Raw genomic sequence first — 20,910 nt, forward strand, 5'->3', positions numbered from 1 at the left:
GTGTACCCAGTAGTGACGCTGACGTGTGCTAGATAGTGACGTGTACCAAATAGTAACGTTGACGTGTGCTAGATAGTGACGTGTACCCAGTAGTGACGTTGACGTGTGCTAGTGACGTGTACCCAGTAGTGACGCTGACATGTACCAGATAGTGATGCTAACATGTACCAGATAGTGATGCTGACCTGTGCCAGATAGTGGTACTGATGTGTACCAGATAGTGACGTGTACCAGATAGTGATGCTGACGTGTACCAGATAGTGACATGTACCAGATAGTGACGCTGATGTGTACCAGATAGTGGTGCTGATGTACCAAATAGTGACATGTACCAGATCGTGACGCTGACGTGTACCAGATCATGACGCTGATGTTTACCAGACCTTGACGCTGACATGTGCCAGATAATGATGCTGATGTGTACCAGATAATGACACGTACCAGATAGTGACACTGATGTGTAGCAGATAATGATGCTGACGTGTACCAGATAGCGATGCTGAAATGTACCAGATGGCGGTGCTGACGTGTACCAGATAGCGGTGCTGACGTGTACCAGATGGCGGTGCTGACGTGTACCAGATAGTGGTGCTGACGTGTACCAGATAGTGGTGCTGACGTGTACCAGATAGTGACGCTGACGTGTGCCAGCTCCAGGCCCTGTTCTCATCACATTCAAGTATTAGCTCATTTAATCTGCAGAACATCTTGAGTTAGGGCCAATACTACCCCATGGTACTGACAAGGAAACGGGGCCCAAAGCTGTCAGTGACATCCTGAGGCCCCGCAGCTGTGAAGTGGCTCTGAGGCACTTGTTCCAGGCCAGGCTGCAGTGGCTCCAGCCCTGGCCAGCAGGCCTGACCCTCCACAGGACCCCAGAATGTTTCAGGAAAGGGGAAATCCCTCCCGGCCTTTGTCTTGGCTTCCAGGCCATCTGCCTGGTCCGGCTGAGGACAGACGCAAGGCTCTCACAGCAGACCCCAGGGAGGGGAGTGTCTGCAGGGCTAGGGCCAGGGTGCTCCACATGGGCTCGCACCCCAGCCCTGTGTGCAGCAAGAGCCTGGGGCCGTGAGCCCCAGCGTGCACCTGTCACGCTCCTCAGTTATCTGCCCTGGGCCCTGTGCTGTGCTTGTTCTGACGTCTCCATTTCTTCTGTGTGTGTATGTATGTGTCCTGGCTGCCTCCACCGTTAGCGTTTCGTTGGGAAATGACACTAGGTACAGCTCACTTTTCTCTTCTGCCCTCGCTTGGTCTGCCCTCTTCTGCTTTTCCGAGTTCCTTTCTCCTCAGCGTCTGCCTGCTTCTCTGCCCTTTCTCTGACTGCCCGCTGTCCTCACTCTCCCGGGATCGCTCCTTGGTGACGTGTGTCTGACAGTGGTCTTCCCTGGTTCCCCTGCTTCCTCCTACATCCCCCATCTGTGAGCTCCATGCCCTGTGTCCAGACCATGCTGTGCAGTAGACAGGGCAGCCTGGCACCACCTGTGCCCCACTGAGGCCTCGGGAGGGCCCGGCCGCCTTGGAACCTGCGTGGCCACCCAGCAGTGTGTGTCGATGTCTCTGAACTGTGTCCTCGAGAGGATGCTTGGAGGGGAGCTGGGCGAGGCTGGGCAGATGGGGGGATGGGGCAGCTGAGGGTGCAGCCCAGAGTCTGCAGAGCGGCCACACTCTGGATTCAGGCAAATTGCCTGCCTTGGGTATGACCAGTCCTCCCTGTGGGCACCAGGCCTGAGGAAGGAGCTCAGTTGCTCTGCCATCCAGAGGGCTGAAAGCAGGGACTATCACATGACAGAAAACCCTGCTCTGGAGCAGAGGGCACCCAAGGTGTTTGCAGAACGCAGTTCAACCCCATGGAGATGTAAAATCCCAGGGCCCTGGGGTTGGCCCTGAGCCACCCTGGGACGGAGTTTGCGGGTGGCCGGCTCAGGCTGTGCCCACTGTAACTCCGGGTTGGAGACGAGGGACACAGCGTGGCCGCAGCTGTCCCCACGTGCTACAGGGGGCCGCCCTGCCTCCGAACCAAGCATCCTCCCCCGGGCCGTCCTCTGCCTGATGGACCAAGGGTGAGTCCATTGTCGGAGGAAATGGACCATGGAGGGTCTGGCAAACCTGGGTAGGTCCCCTTCAGGTCCAGGGAGAGATGGCGGTGCCTCCTTACTCAGACCGAAGCTGGGGTGGGTCTGGCGCAGGCTCTGCCCTCTGTGTCCCTGCCTCTGCCCTTCCCCTCCTCCCTGCAGAGGCCTGTCCTCTCACCCTCCCTTCTCCTTTTCCTTGTTCCCACCATCCCAGCTCCCTGTCCTGCCTCCCTCTCTGCCCTTCTTGTTCTCATTCCCCGCCACCTCCTTTCCTTCCAGCCTCAGCGTGACAGCTGGGGCACCATCCGTGGCAGAGCTGGGAAAACGCTGGGCCCACCCCCATTGGGGCTTCCAAGAGTCCCCACTCTCTGGGTCCTGAGTAAGGAGGGGCCCGTCCTTCCTGGCACCACCGCCCGGGCTTCCAGTCTGTGCCTCCAGCCGCACCTTGCGGCTGCCCCACGTCTGTCGCTCTGTCTGCATGTCCCCGGCCTGGCTGAGAGCAGCCCCCTGCCATCAACTTCTCCTTGGTCTCTGCTTCCTTCCAGGACCTTTTACCAGTTTGAGGCTGCGTGGGACAGCTCCATGCACAACTCTCTCCTGCTGAACCGGGTCACTCCTTATCGAGAGAAAATCTACATGACACTCTCTGCTTACATTGAGGCAAGGCACCCATGCCAGGGCACGCCACCAAGACCACCCAGTCCCCAAAGCTCAAGGTTCTTGGGAGCTCTGGACAACCCCAGATGACCTAGACGCTTTTCAGAGGACTTCTCTCTATGTTAAATCCATGTGCCTTTATTTTAAACTGGACTACAAGGTTGAATACATAAATCCATGTGCTTTTTTTTTTTTCTTTTTTTTTTTTTTAAGACAGAGTCTCGCTCTTGTCACCCAGGCTAGAGTGCAATGGCACAGTCTCGACTCACTGCAACCTCTGCCTCCCAGGTTCAAACAATTCTCCTACCTCAGCCTCCCAAGCAGCTGAGATTACAGGCGCCCGACACCACGCCCTAATTTTTGTATTTTTAGTAGAGATAGGGTTTTGCCGTGTTGCCCAGGCTGGTCTTGAACTCCTGGTCTCAGGCGATCCGCCTGCCTTGGCCTCCCGGAGTGCTGGGATTCCAGGCGTGGGCCATCACGCCCGGCCTCCATGTGCTTCCAACAGCAGTTAAGGCACCCTGCTAAGTGTGTGGGTGTGGTCCTTGGGAGGCAGGCTGGCTGCAGCACCACCAGACGCGTGTCTACGTTCCAGGCAGCACAAAAACAAGCGTCCCACCCTCCCCGCCCCTCCCCCGCCGCCAGGGTATACAGTCCGCTGGCCATGGCCAGACCCGGGCTGTGCCTCCCTTCCAAGTGCAAGAGTCCACTGGAAGCGTGGGTGTTGCTTGCTGGTGGAGCAGTGAGGGAGAGGGAAGGTGGGAGCCATGGCGGGGCATCTGCAAGGACGTCCCCTCCCCTTAGTTACGGCCAAATTATCCCAGCATCGCATGGGGACCATGTGCCCATCTCACGGGAAGGTGCTGAGGTTGTGCTGGGGAGATGCTGGCAGAGCTCTTCCCAGCGAGTCCTTGGGACGCCTCAGCCATGCACAGCAGCGGCCCCCACTTCAGGAAGACAAGGGGCCAGCTGTTTAGCAGTCAGAATGTCGGCCACCAGGAATTCATTTTCTGTGGCATTTGAGTTGAAATGCACACGCTCAAACAAGATCTGGTTTGATCCTCACAGACGTTCCGGGGTTGGGAGGGTGTCGCCCCAATTCCACGGTGAGGCAGCTGAGGCCCGAGCGGTGAGCCTGTGTCTGGGACCCTCGGGGTCTCCACACGTGGAGACTCGCCCCTCAGGCTGCCCAGGGGTGGACGGGGCTGTGGCTGTCTGTCCCCAGCAGGGTTTGGCTTCAGGCCAGGAGCAGACAGTTTCTCCCACCTGGGTCCAAGCCACACCTGAGGCCCTGGGAAGGCCCTGGGGCTGCCAGTCAGTGCTGGGCCAGCTGGGAGGAGGCTGGACGGGCACCTGGGCACCTGAGGTGACCTGTGCCTGAGCCCGGCCCTGCCTGTCTCAGATGGAGAACTGCACCCAGCCAGCCGTCATCACTAAGGACTTCTGCATGGTCTTCTATTCCCGCGATGCCAAGCTGCCCGCCTCGCGCTCCATCCGAAACCTCTTCGGCAGTGGGAGCCTTCGGGCCTCGGAAAGGTAAGCCCCCGGTGAGGCCGCCTGGACTGCCGCCCTGGTCGCCGTGCGGGCTAGGTTGGGCTCTGCCTGACAGCAGTCCTCGGGCCACCTGGCAGCTCACACTGTGGGAGGCCCGGCCACACTCCCAGCTGGCTCCCTGCGCTGGGTCCCCTCCCGCTCATCCCTGATGGAGGCTCTGTGAGGCCACGGTGCCTGCAGGGGACAGTGATACCACAATGAGGGGCGTGAGGGGGCCTGGGCCAGCCTCCAGGGGCGGAGGAGGGGGCCTGGGGTGCCCACCTGGGACCCCCTGCGGGTGGTCCTGGGGCCACACCGCGCCTCCCTGCCAGTGACCTTCTTCCCTGGGGAACGTGGGAACCCGTGCTGTGCAAGTGCTCACCAGGCAGTGAAGGATGAGCTGGATAAATGTGGGAGGGCTGGAAGGGGCTCCGGTGCTGGGCGGCTCTCCTCGGAGGCTGGTGGCACCTGGGGGAGCCAGACACCAAACACCAGGACCAGCTGTCCTTGTGCACGGACGACAGCCCCGCATTCTCGGGGGCAGTGGGGGGAGAATGAGCTGGAATGTCAAGGCCCTGGCTGCCGGGCTGCTGAGGATGCTGGGTACCCGTGGCCGCCTTCAGTGGGTGCCCCTGTGGTCTGCCATGTGGACTTGGTGTTCAGGTTCACCCTGCGCTCTGCTGGGAGGAAAGAGCTTGGGGGTCAGGACTTACTGTCCTCGAGGGCTGGCTGTGGTCAGTCTGGAGGTCACTTGGTCGTTGTGGGAGGCCACTGACCTGTCTCTGTGAGAGGGTGGCTGAAGCGCCCTCGGAATCTGTCCTGGGCATGGTGGCGCTGCTCTTTCTTTGCGGGGCTCTCGACACCCTGCAGGGACTGGAGATGCTGGATGCCGGGGATTTGGGGATGGAGGTGCTCGTGCTGCCTGTGTCTCTCCTGGGCTCGGACAAAGCGGAGGCTACGCTGGGGGCCTGGCCTCAGGTCACAGCCCCAGGGGCACCTGAGCAAGACCAGCCAACGCATCTTTTCTGTGGGGGCCGGAGGGGGTCTGGGATGAGGACTCTGAACAGGGGCTGCAGCTCAGGGACCTTGACGCCTACCACTCCAGCCCTGTCCAATGTGTGTTTGATGGTGGGGACGGTCGGCAGCCAGGTTGGCTGTGTGTCCCCATTGTGGGGCCTGGTGACCACGCGTTGCTCCCTCTGCTCCCTGCAGTAACCGTGTGACCGGCGTGTACGAGCTCAGCCTATGTCATGTGGCGGACGCAGGCAGCCCAGGTGGGTGTCCATCCTGCTCTCTCTGGGTGGGTTCCTGGCCTGCTTCACCTCCGCCCACTTGGGGTGACCACAGGCTAAGCTGCCCTTTGCAGGGGTCCCTCACCTAGAGAACACAAGCACTCACTCTGTGGGTTCTGGAGTTCTGACGGGGGAGGAGAGTGAGGGAGGACAGTCAGGCCAGCTGGCTTCCTCAGGTGCCCAGGACACAGCTGCCAGGGTTGTGGGACGCCAGGCCAGATGACCACCTGTAGAGGAGGCCTGCATGGCTCTTTGGGCCCCAGGGTGGACCCAGGACCGGGGGAAGCTGATCTTCACCCCAGTGGAGAGGCAGCTTCAGAGTGGGGCGGGCTCTGGGGTGGGCGGGAGGAACTGCCACCTGTCAGGTAGGGATGGAGCATCTGCGTCCCCTGTCTAGGAATGCAGCGCCGACGCCGGCGAGTCCTGGACACGTCCGTGGCCTACGTCCGGGGCGAGGAGAACCTGGCGGGCTGGAGGCCCCGGAGTGACAGTCTCATCCTGGACCACCAGTGGGAGCTGGAGAAGCTGAGCCTCCTGCAGGAGGTGAGGCAGCCTCGGAGGAGGAGGCCCGCACGGCCGTGTCCACGTGGCTCTGTCTGCAGAGCAAAAGCTGGAGAGGGACCCATGCCTGGTACCCACTGTGGGGAGCACAGCAGTCAGGAGTCACAGCCACCTGCAGGAGAAGCCTGTGACACCCCAGCTGCTCACCCTGGGGCTGGGTGGCACACGACAGAAACATGGCCGGGGCAGCATGGAGCCATGTTCTGGAGTTAGCCAGGGAAGACTATCAGGCTTGCAGACAGAGGCCAGGAAGGGCCAGAAAGAAAGTCGGGGTGGGGGGCGGTGCTGCCTTCCGCAGATTTAATCAGGGACACCGACATGCGGCATCTTGGGGCTGCCTCGGCCGAGTGTGCATGTGACGCGCGATGCCTGAGGCCAGGGCCGTGCCCACCCATCAGCCCTTTCCTGAGGCTGCCAGCACCGCAGGGCAGCACGGCCTGCCCCAGAACCTGGTACTCCAGATGCCTGTGTCTGTCCACTCACCGTGGGTCCGCACAGTGGCCCCAAGGTCCCGAGGCAGCAGGGCGGGGGGTGCTGAGTGCTGTCAGCCCTGTGGCCCCAGGGTCTGTTCCCTCATTTCACAGCTGAGGGCCATCAGTCTCCATCTCAGCCCAGGGGAGGGGTGGGCTGTCTGGGGGTCTGCCCAGAGGGTCCTGCTGCTGCTGAGGCTGAGCCGAGCCCCAAAGGTCACCCCTGAGGTGCAGCAGGTAAGGCCTTGTGTCCTGTCTGAAGGTGGAGAAAACCCGGCACTACCTGCTCCTGCGGGAGAAGCTGGAGACCGCCCAGCGGCCTGTCCCGGAGGTGCTGTCCCCGGCCTCCAGCGAGGACTCCGAGTCCCATGGCTCCTCCAGCGCCTCTTCCCCACTCTCAGCTGAGGGCCGCCCCTCGCCCCTGGAGGCTCCCAACGAGAGGCAGCGGGAGCTGGCCGTCAAGGTGGGTCTAGCTGGTGGGCAGCATAGCCGTGGCCGCAGGCCCTGGAGGGCCCTGAGTCATTCCTGGGTAGCTCCAGCAACCCAGCCTTGCCCACGCCTGCCCTGGTTAGTGCCACAGGAGCTGGGAGCAGGATGGGTCCCTAGGGTCCCCGTGCCCGCTGCCTCCACCCCACCTGCACTGAAAGTTGGGTGCCTTTTGCAGCCTCCCTCCAAAGTGATGTTGTGTTCTCTCTTGAATACCTATGCCAATGGGGAGCTCACCACTTCCACCCACAAGCGGCTCTTGTGGGTGGAAGACCGGGCCACCAGAAAGGCCTCCTGCACTGCAGGCAGCTCTGCCTCGGCCCTCACCAGGCCCTGAGCCTGACCCTGGGAGGCTTCCTGGGCTCACCTGATGGCGTGAGAGGGGTGGAGGTGCTGACCGCCTTGACCTGCTTTTTGTCCTCTGGCTTCGGAACTGACCTGTGTCTGGGGCGGGGTGGGCAGAAGAGCCTGCGAGGCTGGCTGGGCAGGTCCTGGGGGGCTGGCCCCTGACCCCTCGCGCTCCGTCCACAGTGCTTGCGCCTGCTAACGCACACGTTCAACAGAGAGTACACGCACAGCCACGTCTGCGTCAGTGCCAGCGAGAGCAAGGTGGGTGCGGAGGGGCTGCCCAGGCCGCCCTGCGGGGCTCGGGTCCCTGCAGCCAGTCGTCCCTGAGGAAAACTCCCATTCTGAGTGTGAAGGGGCAGTTAAGGGTTCCTGGGAACGTGGCTTAGTGCAGAGGGACACAGAGCAGTGCTGATTTCCTGTCGGCCTGGGGTCCCTGGGAGGGGGGGCGTGAGTGAGGGGCTGGGTGGTTCCTGTGGCCTGGTGCACGCCCAGGCACGTGCAGGCTTCTGCTGTCTTCTTGGCCCCCACCCTGTCTGGCTGTCCTCTCTGACCTCTGGCCTGGTCGGTCAAGCCCCAACCTGGCTGTCCCTTCTCCTCCTGGGACCGTCCCCACCGGGTAGCCTGGGAAGTTGCCCCTGTGCCGTGCCATGCCTGGAGATCCTGCCCCAGCCACAGCCTTCCTTGCCCCCATGGCATTGCCCAGCGCCACCTCACACAGCATGGACTGGAGGCAGCAGGGCAGAGCTCACCCAGCACGCTCCTCGAGGAGACGGCAGGGTGGCTGCCTGGCTCAGGCCAGAGCCTGAAATGCTGGAAGGGTCGGCCAGGGGCTGCAGGGGGCCCGGGGTCTTGAGACAGCCGACCTTCAGCATGGCTGCTGCCAGGAGGGTTAGGGTGCCCCAGCCAGCAGGTGCAGGGTGGGCGCAGGGGCCGGAGACCTCCTTCCCTATGTCCCCTGAGAAAGACCTCTTTCTTCTGCAGCTCTCCGAGATGTCTGTCACCTCACTTCGGGACCCACCGATGTCCCCTCTCGGGCCGGCCACTCTCACCCCCTCCTCCACTTGCCCCTCCCTGGTTGAAGGGCGCTACGGTGCCACTGACCTGAGGTGAGTAGGCTCCAGCCTCCCGGAGAGGTTTCCGGCACCACGGCGGACCGTGACAATGGCCGTGACTCCGGGACATGGAGAGAGCAGAAGGGGGCAGCGGCCAAGGGAAGGGCCTGGAGGGGTGGGGTCCGCGGCCCTGTCAGAGGGCGCCTGTGCCCTGCCAGCTCCATCCCCAGTGTGTCTTCTCTTCCCTGAATACCAGAAATGGGTGGGAAATGAGCCACAGCTCCCTTTTCCTGAGCCGTGCTTAGATAGTAACGGAAAGAGAAAGGCTGTAAGGAAGACCCGAGAACCGCCAGGCTCCGTATCTCGAGGGGACACCTGGGCCCTGCAGGGGACCCGGCTCAACTTCTTATGTCCGATTCACAAGCCGGCAGGCGGTTCTCACTCCTGTTTTAAAATGCCTCAAGGTTTCCAGATTTTCATTTAAAAAAGAAGGGAGGCAGCCTCGGCCTGGCCTCCTCATCGGCAGGCCTCCTTGACCACCAGATCGTCACAGGGGCCGGCCCATGTTGGGGGGGGGCGTTGGGGGCAGCGGCACTCTCTGCTCAAATGGCTCCTTGGAACCGTGTGTCACCTTCAGTCTCACTGTGGAGGTGAAGAGATCTGGACTTGCTTTCACAGGGTGGAGGTGGGGGCAGGAGGGCCACTGGGAGGAGGCCGTGGAGCAGGTCACGGTCTCCCTGGCTGGGCCCCTGAGGCTCGTGGGGGACCCTCCCTGCCATGCCCAGCACATCCTGGAATCAGGCACGTGCCTGGCGATCCCGGCGGGTGCTTCCTGGGAGCTCCCACTGTAGGCGGCCTAGCTGGGGAGACCCCGCCAAGCTGCCCTACTGTAGCTCCAAGGAGGGCGAAGCCGGGGGGAGGTGGCTCCAGGCCCAGGGAGGCCTTCGGTATGCAGCCCTTCCCTCTGCTTCCCAGGACCCCACAGCCCTGCTCCCGGCCGGCCAGTCCAGAGCCCGAGCTGCTGCCAGAGGCTGACTCCAAGAAGCTCCCTTCCCCTGCCCAAGCAACAGAGACAGACAAGGAGCCCCCGCGCCTGCTGGTCCCTGACATCCAGGAGATCCGTGTCAGGTGTGTGGGCCTCCCTGGAAAGTGCAGCCAGCCAGCTCTGTGCCGGCCGGGGACAGGCAGGCCACCCCTGACCCCATACTGCGGGCACAGTCCCTCATACTCAGGGTGACAGGCAGGTTGTCTGACCCCGCACACTGGAGGTCCAGGCAGGCTGTCCCTGACCCACAGGCAGGGGCAGCTCCGTGCTGGGAGGCCAGGCAGCCCCCATGACCCTCATGCCTGGGCCGGGAGATGGCACAGAGCACAGGGCGGTGGGTGGGGTCAGAGCCAAGGCCCAGGTAGGGACCTGGTGGTCACGGGGCATGGTGCGACAGCCCTGTAGCCACTTCAGCTTTTTCCTTTAAGTTTTCTTGTTTCGTGGGGAGGAAACTGAGGCCCGGAGCAAGGCTGGTCGCCTGGTCTCTGGCCTGCTGGGTTGCAGTTGTGCCAGGGCGCTTCGATGCCTCGACCGACTTTCTGGCTGGAGAGGTGGATGGTACTTCGGGGGCCCAGCTCTGAGGGGTGGACGGTGAGCGCCCACGTCAGCCGCCACCCCTGCCCAGGGCCCCAGTGAGCAGCTGTCTCTGCCCTCAGCCCCATTGTCTCCAAGAAGGGGTACCTCCACTTCCTGGAGCCGCACACGTCGGGCTGGGCCAGGCGCTTCGTGGTGGTGCGGCGCCCCTACGCCTACATGTACAACAGCGACAAGGACACCGTGGAGCGGTTTGTGCTCAACCTGGCCACCGCCCAGGTGGAGTACAGCGAGGACCAGCAGGCCATGCTCAAGGTGCGGCTGGGCCCGGCTCAGGCCTGGGCACCGGGAACCCCGGCAGGGCAGGAGCTGAGCCACCATCCTCTGCAGCCTGCCTCAGAGCGGGAGGCCCGTCTGCTCACCCCAGGCTCGGGCGACCCGTCCTGTCGCACAGAGGCTGGGCTCAGAGACTCAGCCTCAGGGATCCTCTGCCCTCTCCTGCAGCCTCTGCCTGCCCGAGGGGCACATGGCCCTGGTGACAGCTAGCAGGGATGGGCTCTGGGCAGGGCAAGCATTAGTATTCTCCTGTGTGATGGCTACGCCATGTCCCTTCCTCCTGGAGTCCCCCAAGAAGGGTGGCACCGGGCCTGCAGGAATGGGAGAACAACAGGCCTCACAGGAGCCCTCCTGTCCCCACTCTGCCCAGTCCCTCTGGCTGGAATGGCGCTAGGCAAGCTCAGGAGTCAGAACTCCCTTGGGCCGGCTGGGGAGAAGGCTCTCTGAGCCATCTGGAGGCGGCCACAGTGTCTACAAGGTGGTTTTTGATTCCCTGTGGTGGGGTGGGTGGTGTGAACCCACATCTGGACCAGTAGCCCAGCCGGGGTCCCAGGGACCAGGGGCCATGACTGGCAGGTACATCCCGTGGGGATGCCCAGCAGTGGTGAGTGTGGTCCCGGGACCACTGGCCACACGCAAACGCATCCGGAAGGCCGTCACAGCCCCGCTGTGTCAGCCTTCCCCTCTGCGTCCCCTCCCTGGGACTTTCCCAGGTGGCCCTTCCCTGCCTGCCTGGCCCTGGGGAACAGGAGGGTGGTGTGCTGACCTTGACCACGGGGCCCGGCACCTCCTCACCCGTGGCCCCCTCTGCAGACACCCAACACGTTTGCGGTGTGCACGGAGCACCGTGGCATCCTGCTGCAGGCCGCCAGCGACAAGGACATGCACGACTGGCTCTACGCCTTCAACCCCCTCCTGGCCGGGACCATACGGTAGGGCCTGCCTTCGAGGCCGCCTGGGGAGGCACTGCAGCCAGGGGGAGGGGCGCAGCCTGCCCTTGCTTGTGTGGGCTGGGGACGCCCGTAGAGCTGTTAGTGCGCCCTCTGAGTCATGTCTTCTCGTGGAGTGATAGATCCTGGGTCAGACTCCCAAAACGACATCCTAACCCGGTGGCCCTGGCATGGGGAAACCTCATGCCCGTGGCAGGCTGTGGAAGGAGCCGGTCCCTCCCACACAGAGACGTGCAAAGTGGGGTGCGGTGGGGGATGGGGAGGCTGAGTCCCACAGGCCGGAAGCAGAGATTCAGCCCCTTCTCGGGGTGGTGAGGGAGTCAGAGGGATGGGGCTCGGTGGCTGCCCCTCAGGCTGCCTGCCTGCAGAGGGCCCGGTGGAGACAGCTTGGAGTGTTCCAGGCCTGACCGCGCCGCCTCTCCCGCCTCTCCTGCAGGTCCAAGCTCTCCAGAAGGAGGTCTGCCCAGATGCGGGTCTGAGCTCTCCCGTGACAGCCGGCAGGCTCAGCCTGTCCCACCCTCGTCCCTGTCTGTCCTGTTACCTGCCGCCCTGCCCCTCCCCTGCCAGACAGCCCACGACCGGGTCGACCCCCCAGGGGACACCCACGCCAGGCCCGGGACCCGTGCCACACGACCAGCTGTGCTCCCAGCAGAGGCTGCGAGTGCCGTGTCTTCCTGTAGAAGGTGCTCGGGGTGGAACACGCTGGGAGAGGCTGGGGGGCCGAGGGCACAGGTCACGGGGGTTCTTGCTGCCGTTCTAATATTTTTTTAAGCATAGACAGACTTATAATTCATATACGTTAGTTAGTGACGTTGAAACAGTCCACTTGGAAATTAACTATGAGACTTGTATTTATGAGTATTTATTTCTAATGCCTCCACATAGCCCTATACCATTCAGACGGAACCCCCAACCACCTCCACCCCGTTTGTTCCCGAGTGTGTCTCCTAAGCCTGCTACGGACAGGAGGGCAGGGCAGGGACAGCCACCTTGGAAGGCCTCAGTGACAAACTGGACCAGTGGGGCACCTCCAGGCTGGCACATGGGGGCATTGCCTGGGCCCCCAGCTTCTCCAAACCACACGTGGCCCGGGGAGTGTGTGTGGGAGGGCGGGGGGGTCTTCTGGTGCCAGAAGGGTGAGCAGCATGAAGGCTGGCATGGGTTACTCTGGTGGGAGGTGAGTGCATATCCCTCTGGGCAGCGCCTGAGACATGACTCTAAGGAAAGTTCCAGCAGCTTCCCCCAGGAGAGGGTGCGGGGTGACAGGCGGCTCTGAGATGAGGCGGATGGCACCCAGGCTGTGGAGCTGTGTCCTGGGCAGAGAGCCGGAGGGAGCAGGGTAGGGGTCACCCGCCAGTGTGCAGACCATGGGGCTGGGTGCTGTCCCTGGAGCATTGGGTTCAGATGGCCGGGTTGAGACCAGGATGTCAGGGAAGGTGGGAACTCAGGGTGACGGTCCAGGTGTGAAGCACTGTGGGGCAGCCTCTTCAGCTGCCGTGAGACACAGAGCGAGCTGGAGGTAGCTTCTGGAAGAAATTCTGCCACCTGCGGGTTTCTTACAAAGACGTTCCTCTCTATTCCCAGGGAAGAGAGTTTCTGTGAGTCCCACTGAGAAAATCCCATGGGTTGGGGGTGTCCCTTCGTTCTGGCCCCATTTCGCCCTCTCTGCAGACACCAATGTCCGAGGGCCGCCCAGGACAGGACAGGGCCAGCCCCAAGCTGAGAGTCTGGTCATAGCAGTCATGTCAGAGGCCTGGGAGGTCTTAGGGTCTCCCCAACCACAGCCAGAGGCCAACTTGGTCTCTTCAGCTCAAGGAAAGACAGTAGCCAAGCAGCAAAGCCCCTGTCCCGCCATGGCCCATGGGAGCAGTTAATGGGGTCTGGTGCTCCTGACCTAGGGCCAGGTGTTCTGACCCTGCCCAGCACTTTCAACAGATCCTGCCTCCTGGAGCGGGAGAGACGGTTCTGAGGCCCTTGGCCTCCCAGGCTGTCCCACGTGATCATGATCCCAGGCGTGGGGGAGAGACAGCCAGCCCAGGAATGGGGAGCATGGGCCTTCCGTGCTACAGGGGAGGGCTCTGGCGTGAGGTTTTCCTTTGGGTCCCTTGAGTTCCACCTTGGAGAGCGGGGTGCAGGGCGGGCGGGCTGGGGCGCGCACTGACTGCAGCCTCTATGGCTGCCTGCTGGGGCCAGCCTGGTTGGGAGCTGGGACTGTGGGCTCAGGTGCTGTGTGGTACCTGCGCCCTCGCCCCCTACCTGGAAGGCTCTCCCAGGGGCCGATGGAGGGTTTCTGTGAGTGAGAATCTCGGTTCAGGAAGCCACGCCTGGGAAGGCAGGACCCAGAGCTGTATTTGGAAATCTCCCAGGTGAAGGTTCCCATTCCAGAATAAAATTCAGAAGCCAGGTGGCCTGTACTCCATGGCTGTCCTGTGGAGGCAGTGGGCCGAGATGCAGAGAGCAGGGGCCGAAGAACAGATTCTTGCAGAAGCACCCGCTCTGGTCGCAGGGCCGCCTGGAGGCAGGAAGGAGGGGCAGGGGCAGAACACGCTGGTGTGAGAGGAGTCAGAGCCCCACGGGCCCCAGGCAGGCCAGAGGAGGCACAGGCCCTGCCACGGCCAACTCAGGTCAGCCAGCCTGAGGCCGCGGCCTCCGAAGCATCTGGGCGCCCCCCAGGTCGCAGGTGTCTGAGGCCAGCCAACCTGCAGAGCACCTGCAGCATGGGTGGGGCTGAGGGGAGGAGCTCGGGAGCCGCCTGAATTCAGAAGCCTCCACCACCATGGAGGCTGCCGGGCGTGCCCTCTGACCAGCTGCCGTTTTGGCCTTGACTAGGAGCCTTGACTCCCTCCCTCCAGGCCTGCTCTGGTGAGGGGTGCCAGGGCCCAGAAACCCAGAGCTGATGGTGAGAGTCAGGAAAGCTGGCTTCTTGAAGCGCGCTCTGCCGGAAACCTCCTATGGTCGCGTTAGTGGAGTTCTCTGAACGCCCAGGACTCGGTTTCCACAACTGTGAGGTGGAGGGTTGGCGTGGAGGTGCTCACGGGGTGCGGTGCGGAGGGCACGCCTGCTGCTGCCTGCTGGGTGGGGAAGATGAGGCAGGTCTGGAGAGCCGTCTCCCTCGGAGGGGTTCATTGAGTGCTTTATACTGCTGAGTCTGGGGGCTTGATTTGGTTTGGAGGCAGCCATCCTCCATGGGAAAGGGGAAGCTCCTTCTGCTGAGGCCCCAGATAGAGGGGGATGCCGGGCTCCAGGAAGACCAGCACTGGGGCCTTGCTGAGACCCGACCAGTGCCCAGGCGTGGCAAGTCCAAGGCCTCCTACAGAGAGTCGTCACCGGAACATGCCAGTGTTCCATTCACCAGCCGCACGGGTACAGACCCTCCCCACCCAGGACAGCTGTGGTGAGGTGGCCCCTGTCGCCCCTGGTCCCTGGTGGGGCTGATGTTACAGGTGTTTGCCGTGCCGCTGCACTGGTCCTCTGCCAGCCTCGCCCACGCAGCGACCACAGAAGGCACACTCCCTTACCCCTGGGGCCGGGCCGCTGGGTCCTCCAGAGGGACAGCAGCTGTGGCGACCTGCGTTTCTCCCTGGACCTGGGCTTCCGTAGCTAGTCCATCCCCTGGTTCCCCTGTGGCTGAGGCCGCGTCCCTGGCTTGTACATATGTGATTGCTGTGGGCACACCCCAGACCCCACGTCGTAGCCACCGTCCCCACGTCACAACTCCCGCCCCGATGTCTTATGCCTGAGTGTCAGCCCTCGGCTCCTGTACCGTGTGTGCACTTGATGCTGTGTCCAATTAAAAATAAACGTGGCTCTTACCCAACACCCGCCCGTGGGCTCTGCTGTGGCTTTATTCACGTGTCAGGTGTGTTGGGGGGGCTCAAAACACGGTTGCAGGTGCGAGCATCCAGCGTGGCCCAGAGACAGTGCCCCTCCCCCAGTGATGAGGCAGGGAAGGGCTGGCTCTGGAGATGGGCAGGGGGAGGTGGTGTGAGGGCGTCGAGGACTGAGTGTACACTGGGTGCTGGTCTTGGGAGACCCCACCCCACCTGTCTCCCCCCGTGACCGGCTGCACCCTGTGAACCAGCCCGGGTGCCTCTGCAGGGATACAGTACCTTCCACCCTCATGCCAGGCCACTGCACCCATCCCAGGCAGCCTCTGAGGCCTGAATTCTGCAGAGTGTCCGGCCCATGGGGTCTGTGCTGGGCCAGATCCTCAGAGCCTCCTGGAGTTACAGGCACCAGGCCATTGCACACAGGGGCCTTGGGCTTGACCAAGGCATGGCAGGAGTTTGGGAGCCAGCGTCGCACTGATGGCTGATGGAAGGATGGGGTGACAGCTGTGTACTCCAGGGGACTCCGGGAAGGGCCTCCAGTCCTCAGGAGCCCCCAGGCCCTCCAGAGGTGAGTGGCTTTATGTCACAGGCGACAGCCATCTCCAGGACGTTGAGTGAGTGTGGTGCCCCTCAGTGGGACTGGGACGTGGACCCTGGCCAGCATGGGGACTCCGGGGCTGTGCAGGGTCACCCTCTGGCTGCAGGGGGGGGCTGTGTCGGGGCTGGCATAGATACCATTCCTCCCACGAGGACTCCTGCTTGAGAGGCTTAGTCTTCCAGTCCTGAGATTATAGACTTAGAACTCTGCCCCCTGTGTGAAGGGCACGCACAGCTCCTGAGCTGTTTTGTTTTGTTTTTTTATAACTCCTTGTGAGCCTACCATTATTTCAAAATGAAAAATAAAGAAACCTTTTTTATTCATTGGATTTTCTAGTTTCTCTACAATGAATTTGTGTTACTGTGTCATTCTTTTAAAAAGTAAGAGGCCGGGCACGGTGGCTCATGCCTGTAATCCCAGCACTTTGGGGGGCCGAGGCAGGTGGATCACGAGGTCGGGAGTTTGAGACCAGCCTGACCAACATGATGAAACTTCGTCTCTACTAAAAATACAAAAATTAGCTGGGTATGGTGGTGCACGCCTGTAATCCCAGCTACTCAGGAGGCGGAGGCAGGAGAATTGCCTGAACCTGGGAGGTGGAGGTTGCGGTGAGCCAAGATCGTGCCATTGCACTCCAGCCTGGGCGACAGAGTAAGACTTCATCTCAAAAAAAATAATAATAAATAAGAGTTAGAAGCAAATCAAACGAGAATTCAGTGACTGGGCAGAATCCTAGCGTTAGCATTGGGAAAGCGAGGACGGGCCTGACACAGATCAAGTGATGTTGAAGTTTTCTGTTTCTTAAAACAATAAATGAAACTAACGGAATTAACCTTAACCCACAAGTGGCTGTGCCTTCCAGTGCTAAGGAGAAGCCTGCCACCACCTCTGCTTCCACCTGACCTTGTTCCTGGGGCCCCAGGGGTGACGTGTGTCGTCTGAAGGTTCTGGAAGACCAGGGAGTGGAACTGGGAGTGTGGGCTGAGTGGCGCTGGGCTTCCGAAGCTGGCTCCCTCCAGCAGCGGTGTGGCCGGGTTCTGGGACCTGGGACCACTCTGTGTCCCAGTGCTAAGCTGTGCACGGTCGTCCTGTGTCCTGTGGGGTCCGGCTCACCCTCCCCAGCTGCACCCTCTCCTGGCTGGGCTGGTCTTTCTGGCCACACTGGTGCCTCAGCGCAGCCCTGGCTGGGGGTTCTCCGAGGCCCAGGAACCATTCAGACCCTTTGGATGCCTGCAAGTCTCTGCTCCCATCTAGTAAGTGGCACGGTGACTCAACGCGGACAGACTCACGTCTAACTGCAGTGCTGGCTTCTGCACTGGGGGTGGCCCTTTAGGGGTCTACACCGGATGTGTAGAGGGTAAAAAAGCCTGGAAGCCCCGGCCTTGGGGAGAGGGTCTACACCTGCGCAGACAGCCAGTGATAGCCCCAACCCGGTCCCCAGGGAGAGGTGGCCCGTCAGGCACCTGCTCCCTTCTGCCCCAGCCTCTTGCCCCCTTGACACCTCCTGCTGCTGCCCCGAAGCCTGACTTGGCCCAGGGCCCCTCCTGTACCCCGTGTGAGTCGGAGGCTGAATGCTGAGCCCAGGGCCCGGGGAAACTCCCTAGCTCCCTGCCTGTACAGCAGATCCTGAAACAGACTCAGACCCTGAGATGGTTCCAGAACCCATCCAGCCCGTGCTAATCCACTCCACAAGGCCTTAAAGCTGGCCCTGTGGGCCCTGGGAACGGACCAAGCCACGGCATGGCTGTCCAAAGGCTCACGTGTTCATTGGACATGTTGTGTCTCTGGGGAGCAGAGCCCCGGCCTTGGGGACACCCAGACAGGATCCAGCCAGACTCCTCATCCCACTGGGGTGACACCCACCGGCCAGCTAAACCCACCTGGACCCTGGGCCAGAGGGCCGCAGGCATGTCCTGTCGACCGGCCAGGAAGCAGGAACAGGGACTTAACCCTTGCCCCGTGGCCTTCTCTTCCCACCAGCCCCCCCCCGGAGCCCACCAGGCCGCAGCCAGGGGACTTGGCTTCATAGGTGTGCTGGGTGTCAGGATTCCACCGCAAAGCAAAGGGTGTTTCCCAAGAATCGCGGGAGCTGCCTCGCTCCCCCGCAGGGCGGGCTTCCGGGTCCCCGCCCGAGAGTGCTTGCAGCTTCCCACCCACTCTGCACCCCACACCCTCCTCCTCTCCTGCATGGAGACAACCGCTGCTTTCCTGATTCCTCCACACTGTGCTTTCCACGACAGCAAACAGCAGAGGAACCTGGTCCTTACACATCAAACCGCGCTCCGACCCTACTTCTGGGGACAAAGTCCTAGCCAGAATTACTGTGTGGGAGTTTGCATGAATTCCTGTACGCATATGGATGTATTCGTACGCACATCTTACATGTGTGCCCATCACGCGCACGCACACACCCATGCACACACACGTACACGCACGCACACCCCCCCACACACATGCACACGGACGCACACACCCATGCGTGCATGCACACATGCACATGCATGACACACATAAGCACGTACACGCATGCATGACACGCATAAGCACGTACGCGCATGCATGCACATGCACACGAATACACATACATGCACACACACGCACATGTGTGCACACACACGCTCACACACACACGGCTTCTGAACGTAATGCCCATCGTTCTCTCACTGCATGTCTGAGTCTCTTTAGTCTCCCCATTTGACAGGTGATAAAGGGCACCTTACCATTTTTCAGTTATATTTATTTGTGTTGCTAAATTATTTTCATCTGTTTAATAGTTTTTTTTTTTTTGAGACAGAGTCTCTGCCTCCCAAGCAGGAGTGCAGTGGTGCAGTCTCGGCTCACTGCAACCTCCGCCTCCGAGGTTCAAGTGATTCTCCTGCCTCAGCCTCCCAAGTAGCTGGGATTACAGACGCCCACCACCACATCCAGTTGTTTTTTATATTTTTAGTAAAGATGGGGTTTCACCATGTTGGCCAGGCTGGGTTTGAACTCCTGACCTCAAGTGATCTACCCGCCTTGGCCTCCCAAAGTGCTGGGATTACAGGCGTGAGCCACCGTGCCCGGCCCGACTATTTTGACTTCTTCTGTGACTTGCCTGTTACGTCTCTTGCCAAGTTTCCGTCTGGACTTGCAGTCACACATACAGCAGACAGCTCTTTCCTTCGTCATGTGTTTGAATTCCTCACTGTGTCTTTCCGTTTTGGTAACCTTTTATTTCGCCTTGTAAAATTATGTTCAATATTTTTTAAAGTCAAGCGTAGTTTCTTTTTCAAAATTTCTAATTTTGGGCATTGTGCCGAAAGAATTAGCCCAGCGGACTTATGCCTGCTATTCCTTAAAGGCCTGCTGCAAGGTTGATCCTCAGATGGCATCTGGGAACTTGGCACTTGACGACGATGAGGGTCACTTTGCCCAGTCTGTACAAAGAATGTAGCCCACGATGCACTTTCCTTCTGAGTCCGGAGTTTGGTGCTCCGGCCAGGGTGTGAGCAGCTTCCAGGCAACACCTCAGGCACGGAGTCTCTGCTGAGTTCCCTGGCGGGCAGCTGTGCGTCCGGATGGCTGTGCGTGGTTGCCGGGACTGAAACACGTCCTGTGTATCTCCACGGAGAGAGGCCTTGGAAGCACGGCCTGGTGTCCTTCCCGCCACGCCCCGTGCCGTTTCCATTCCTAGACGTGGTTTCAGAGCCTTTTGCGTAACGGTCTCAGACACAGCACCGCTGGACGCGAGGTCCGCCGCGTTCGTCCAGAACGTGCAGAACCAGGGCCGACCTCGAGGACCTTGGGATACAAGAACGCGCTTCGAAGCTCCTTTCCCTGTCCTTGCGCTTACCTCTAAGAGCGATTTCCTTTATGTAATCAAACCATTAGTCCATCTGGCGTGATACGACCAAGCAGAGTCTACTCCGGGAATGAAGAGGTTGCTTCGTATCAGGACATCTGTGAATAAAATCCACCGTATCAATAGGGCTCAGAAAAATGCGGAGGAGCGGGAACGGAGCGGAGCTGCACGCCAGCGCCACCACCGTCAATGGCGGTTTGGAATGACCATCTAATTCCTTTACACACGAGGAAGTGATCAGAGGGATAAAAATAGAGAAGGAAATGTAAAATTATCTCTTTTGCAGATGATAGAATTATATATCCAGAAATCCCAAAAGAATCCATGGGAAAACCACAAGTAACCTGAATTTGAATTTCAATTGTCAGTATGAAGATAGATTTTATTTTTGTTTAAAAAATACATATTTCCAGCCGGGTGCGGTGGCTCACGCCTGTAATCCCAGCACTTTGGGAGGCCAAGGTGGGCGGATCACGAGGTCAAGAGATTGAGACCATCCTGGCCAACATGGTGAAACCCCGTCTCTGCCAAAAAATACAAAAATTAGCTGGCCGTGGTGGCGCACGCCTGCAGTCCCAGCTACTTGGGAGGCTGAGGCAGGAGAATTGCTTGAACCCAGGAGGTGGAGGTGGCAGTGAGCCGAGATCGAGCCACTGCACTCCAGCCAGGCACCTGGCGACAGAGCAACACTCTGCCTAAAAAAAAAACAAAAAACAAAAAACAAAAAAAACCCATATTTCCTAGTTCTGTCTGTTGAAAAGGCCTAGAAACAAGAAGCAGCCAATTAACAACGACACATTCCTAGAGGCGAGGTTGCACTGTCTAACTAGACCTCCTCTCTCAAGCTGGGAGAAATCGCTGGTTCAGAGCAGGCATGAGAACTGTACCACACTACGATGAAAACGTTTTCAGCAAAAACATGATCACTCTCTAAGGGCTTTGCCAGCAGGACCGAGAGTCATTGTCAGACTTTGAGAGTTGTGTCAAAAGGACCCAGGATCCAACTTAGAGTCTCCCACTGGCCTAAGATGGGACAATTTGCACATCAGTCAGGCTAATAAATGCATGTGATGGCTGGGACACGTGGTACAGTTGGCCGTGTCCCCACCCAAATCTCATCGTGTAGCTCCCATGATTCCCGGGTGTTGTGGGAGGGCCCCGTGGGAGGTGACTAAATCATGGGAGTGGGTCTTTCCTGGCTGTTCTCGTGATAGTGAATTGGCCTCAGGAGATCTGATGGCTTTAAAAAACGGGAGTTGCCCCTCACAGGTCCTCTCTTTGCCTGCTGCCACCCACGTAAGATGT

General features: G+C 60.4%; 1 protein-coding gene and 1 long non-coding RNA gene across 3 annotated transcripts in view; both read left to right on the forward strand.

The window, feature by feature from the left end:
• The window catches only part of LOC116543749, a 4,919-nt gene extending 3,738 nt beyond the window's left edge, over positions 1 to 1,181 (forward strand). The window contains exon 3 of the long non-coding RNA XR_004265687.1: positions 127 to 1,181. This is a non-coding gene — a long non-coding RNA (uncharacterized LOC116543749). The remainder of the gene's footprint in view (positions 1 to 126) is intronic.
• KIF1A (kinesin family member 1A) overlaps positions 1 to 12,181 on the forward strand; it is a 53,984-nt gene extending 41,803 nt beyond the window's left edge. The window contains exons 24-35 of one of the 2 annotated variants that reach the window (XM_032269574.1): positions 1,194 to 1,217; positions 2,618 to 2,732; positions 4,132 to 4,265; positions 5,475 to 5,536; positions 5,952 to 6,097; positions 6,848 to 7,048; positions 7,603 to 7,680; positions 8,401 to 8,525; positions 9,447 to 9,599; positions 10,173 to 10,365; positions 11,200 to 11,318; positions 11,773 to 12,181. In XM_032269574.1, coding sequence (XP_032125465.1) covers positions 1,194 to 1,217; positions 2,618 to 2,732; positions 4,132 to 4,265; positions 5,475 to 5,536; positions 5,952 to 6,097; positions 6,848 to 7,048; positions 7,603 to 7,680; positions 8,401 to 8,525; positions 9,447 to 9,599; positions 10,173 to 10,365; positions 11,200 to 11,318; positions 11,773 to 11,815 — 1,393 coding nt within the window. In that variant the 3' untranslated portion in view covers positions 11,816 to 12,181. The remainder of the gene's footprint in view (positions 1 to 1,193; positions 1,218 to 2,617; positions 2,733 to 4,131; positions 4,266 to 5,474; positions 5,537 to 5,951; positions 6,098 to 6,847; positions 7,049 to 7,602; positions 7,681 to 8,400; positions 8,526 to 9,446; positions 9,600 to 10,172; positions 10,366 to 11,199; positions 11,319 to 11,772) is intronic. The other variant, XM_032269573.1, reaches the window with a different exon arrangement.
• The last annotated feature ends 8,729 nt before the right edge of the window (positions 12,182 to 20,910 follow it).

Source organism: Sapajus apella, unplaced genomic scaffold (assembly GCF_009761245.1).
Source record: "Sapajus apella isolate SASKATOON/1434 unplaced genomic scaffold, GSC_monkey_1.0 scaffold194, whole genome shotgun sequence".
NCBI classification, from domain to species: domain Eukaryota; kingdom Metazoa; phylum Chordata; class Mammalia; order Primates; family Cebidae; genus Sapajus; species Sapajus apella.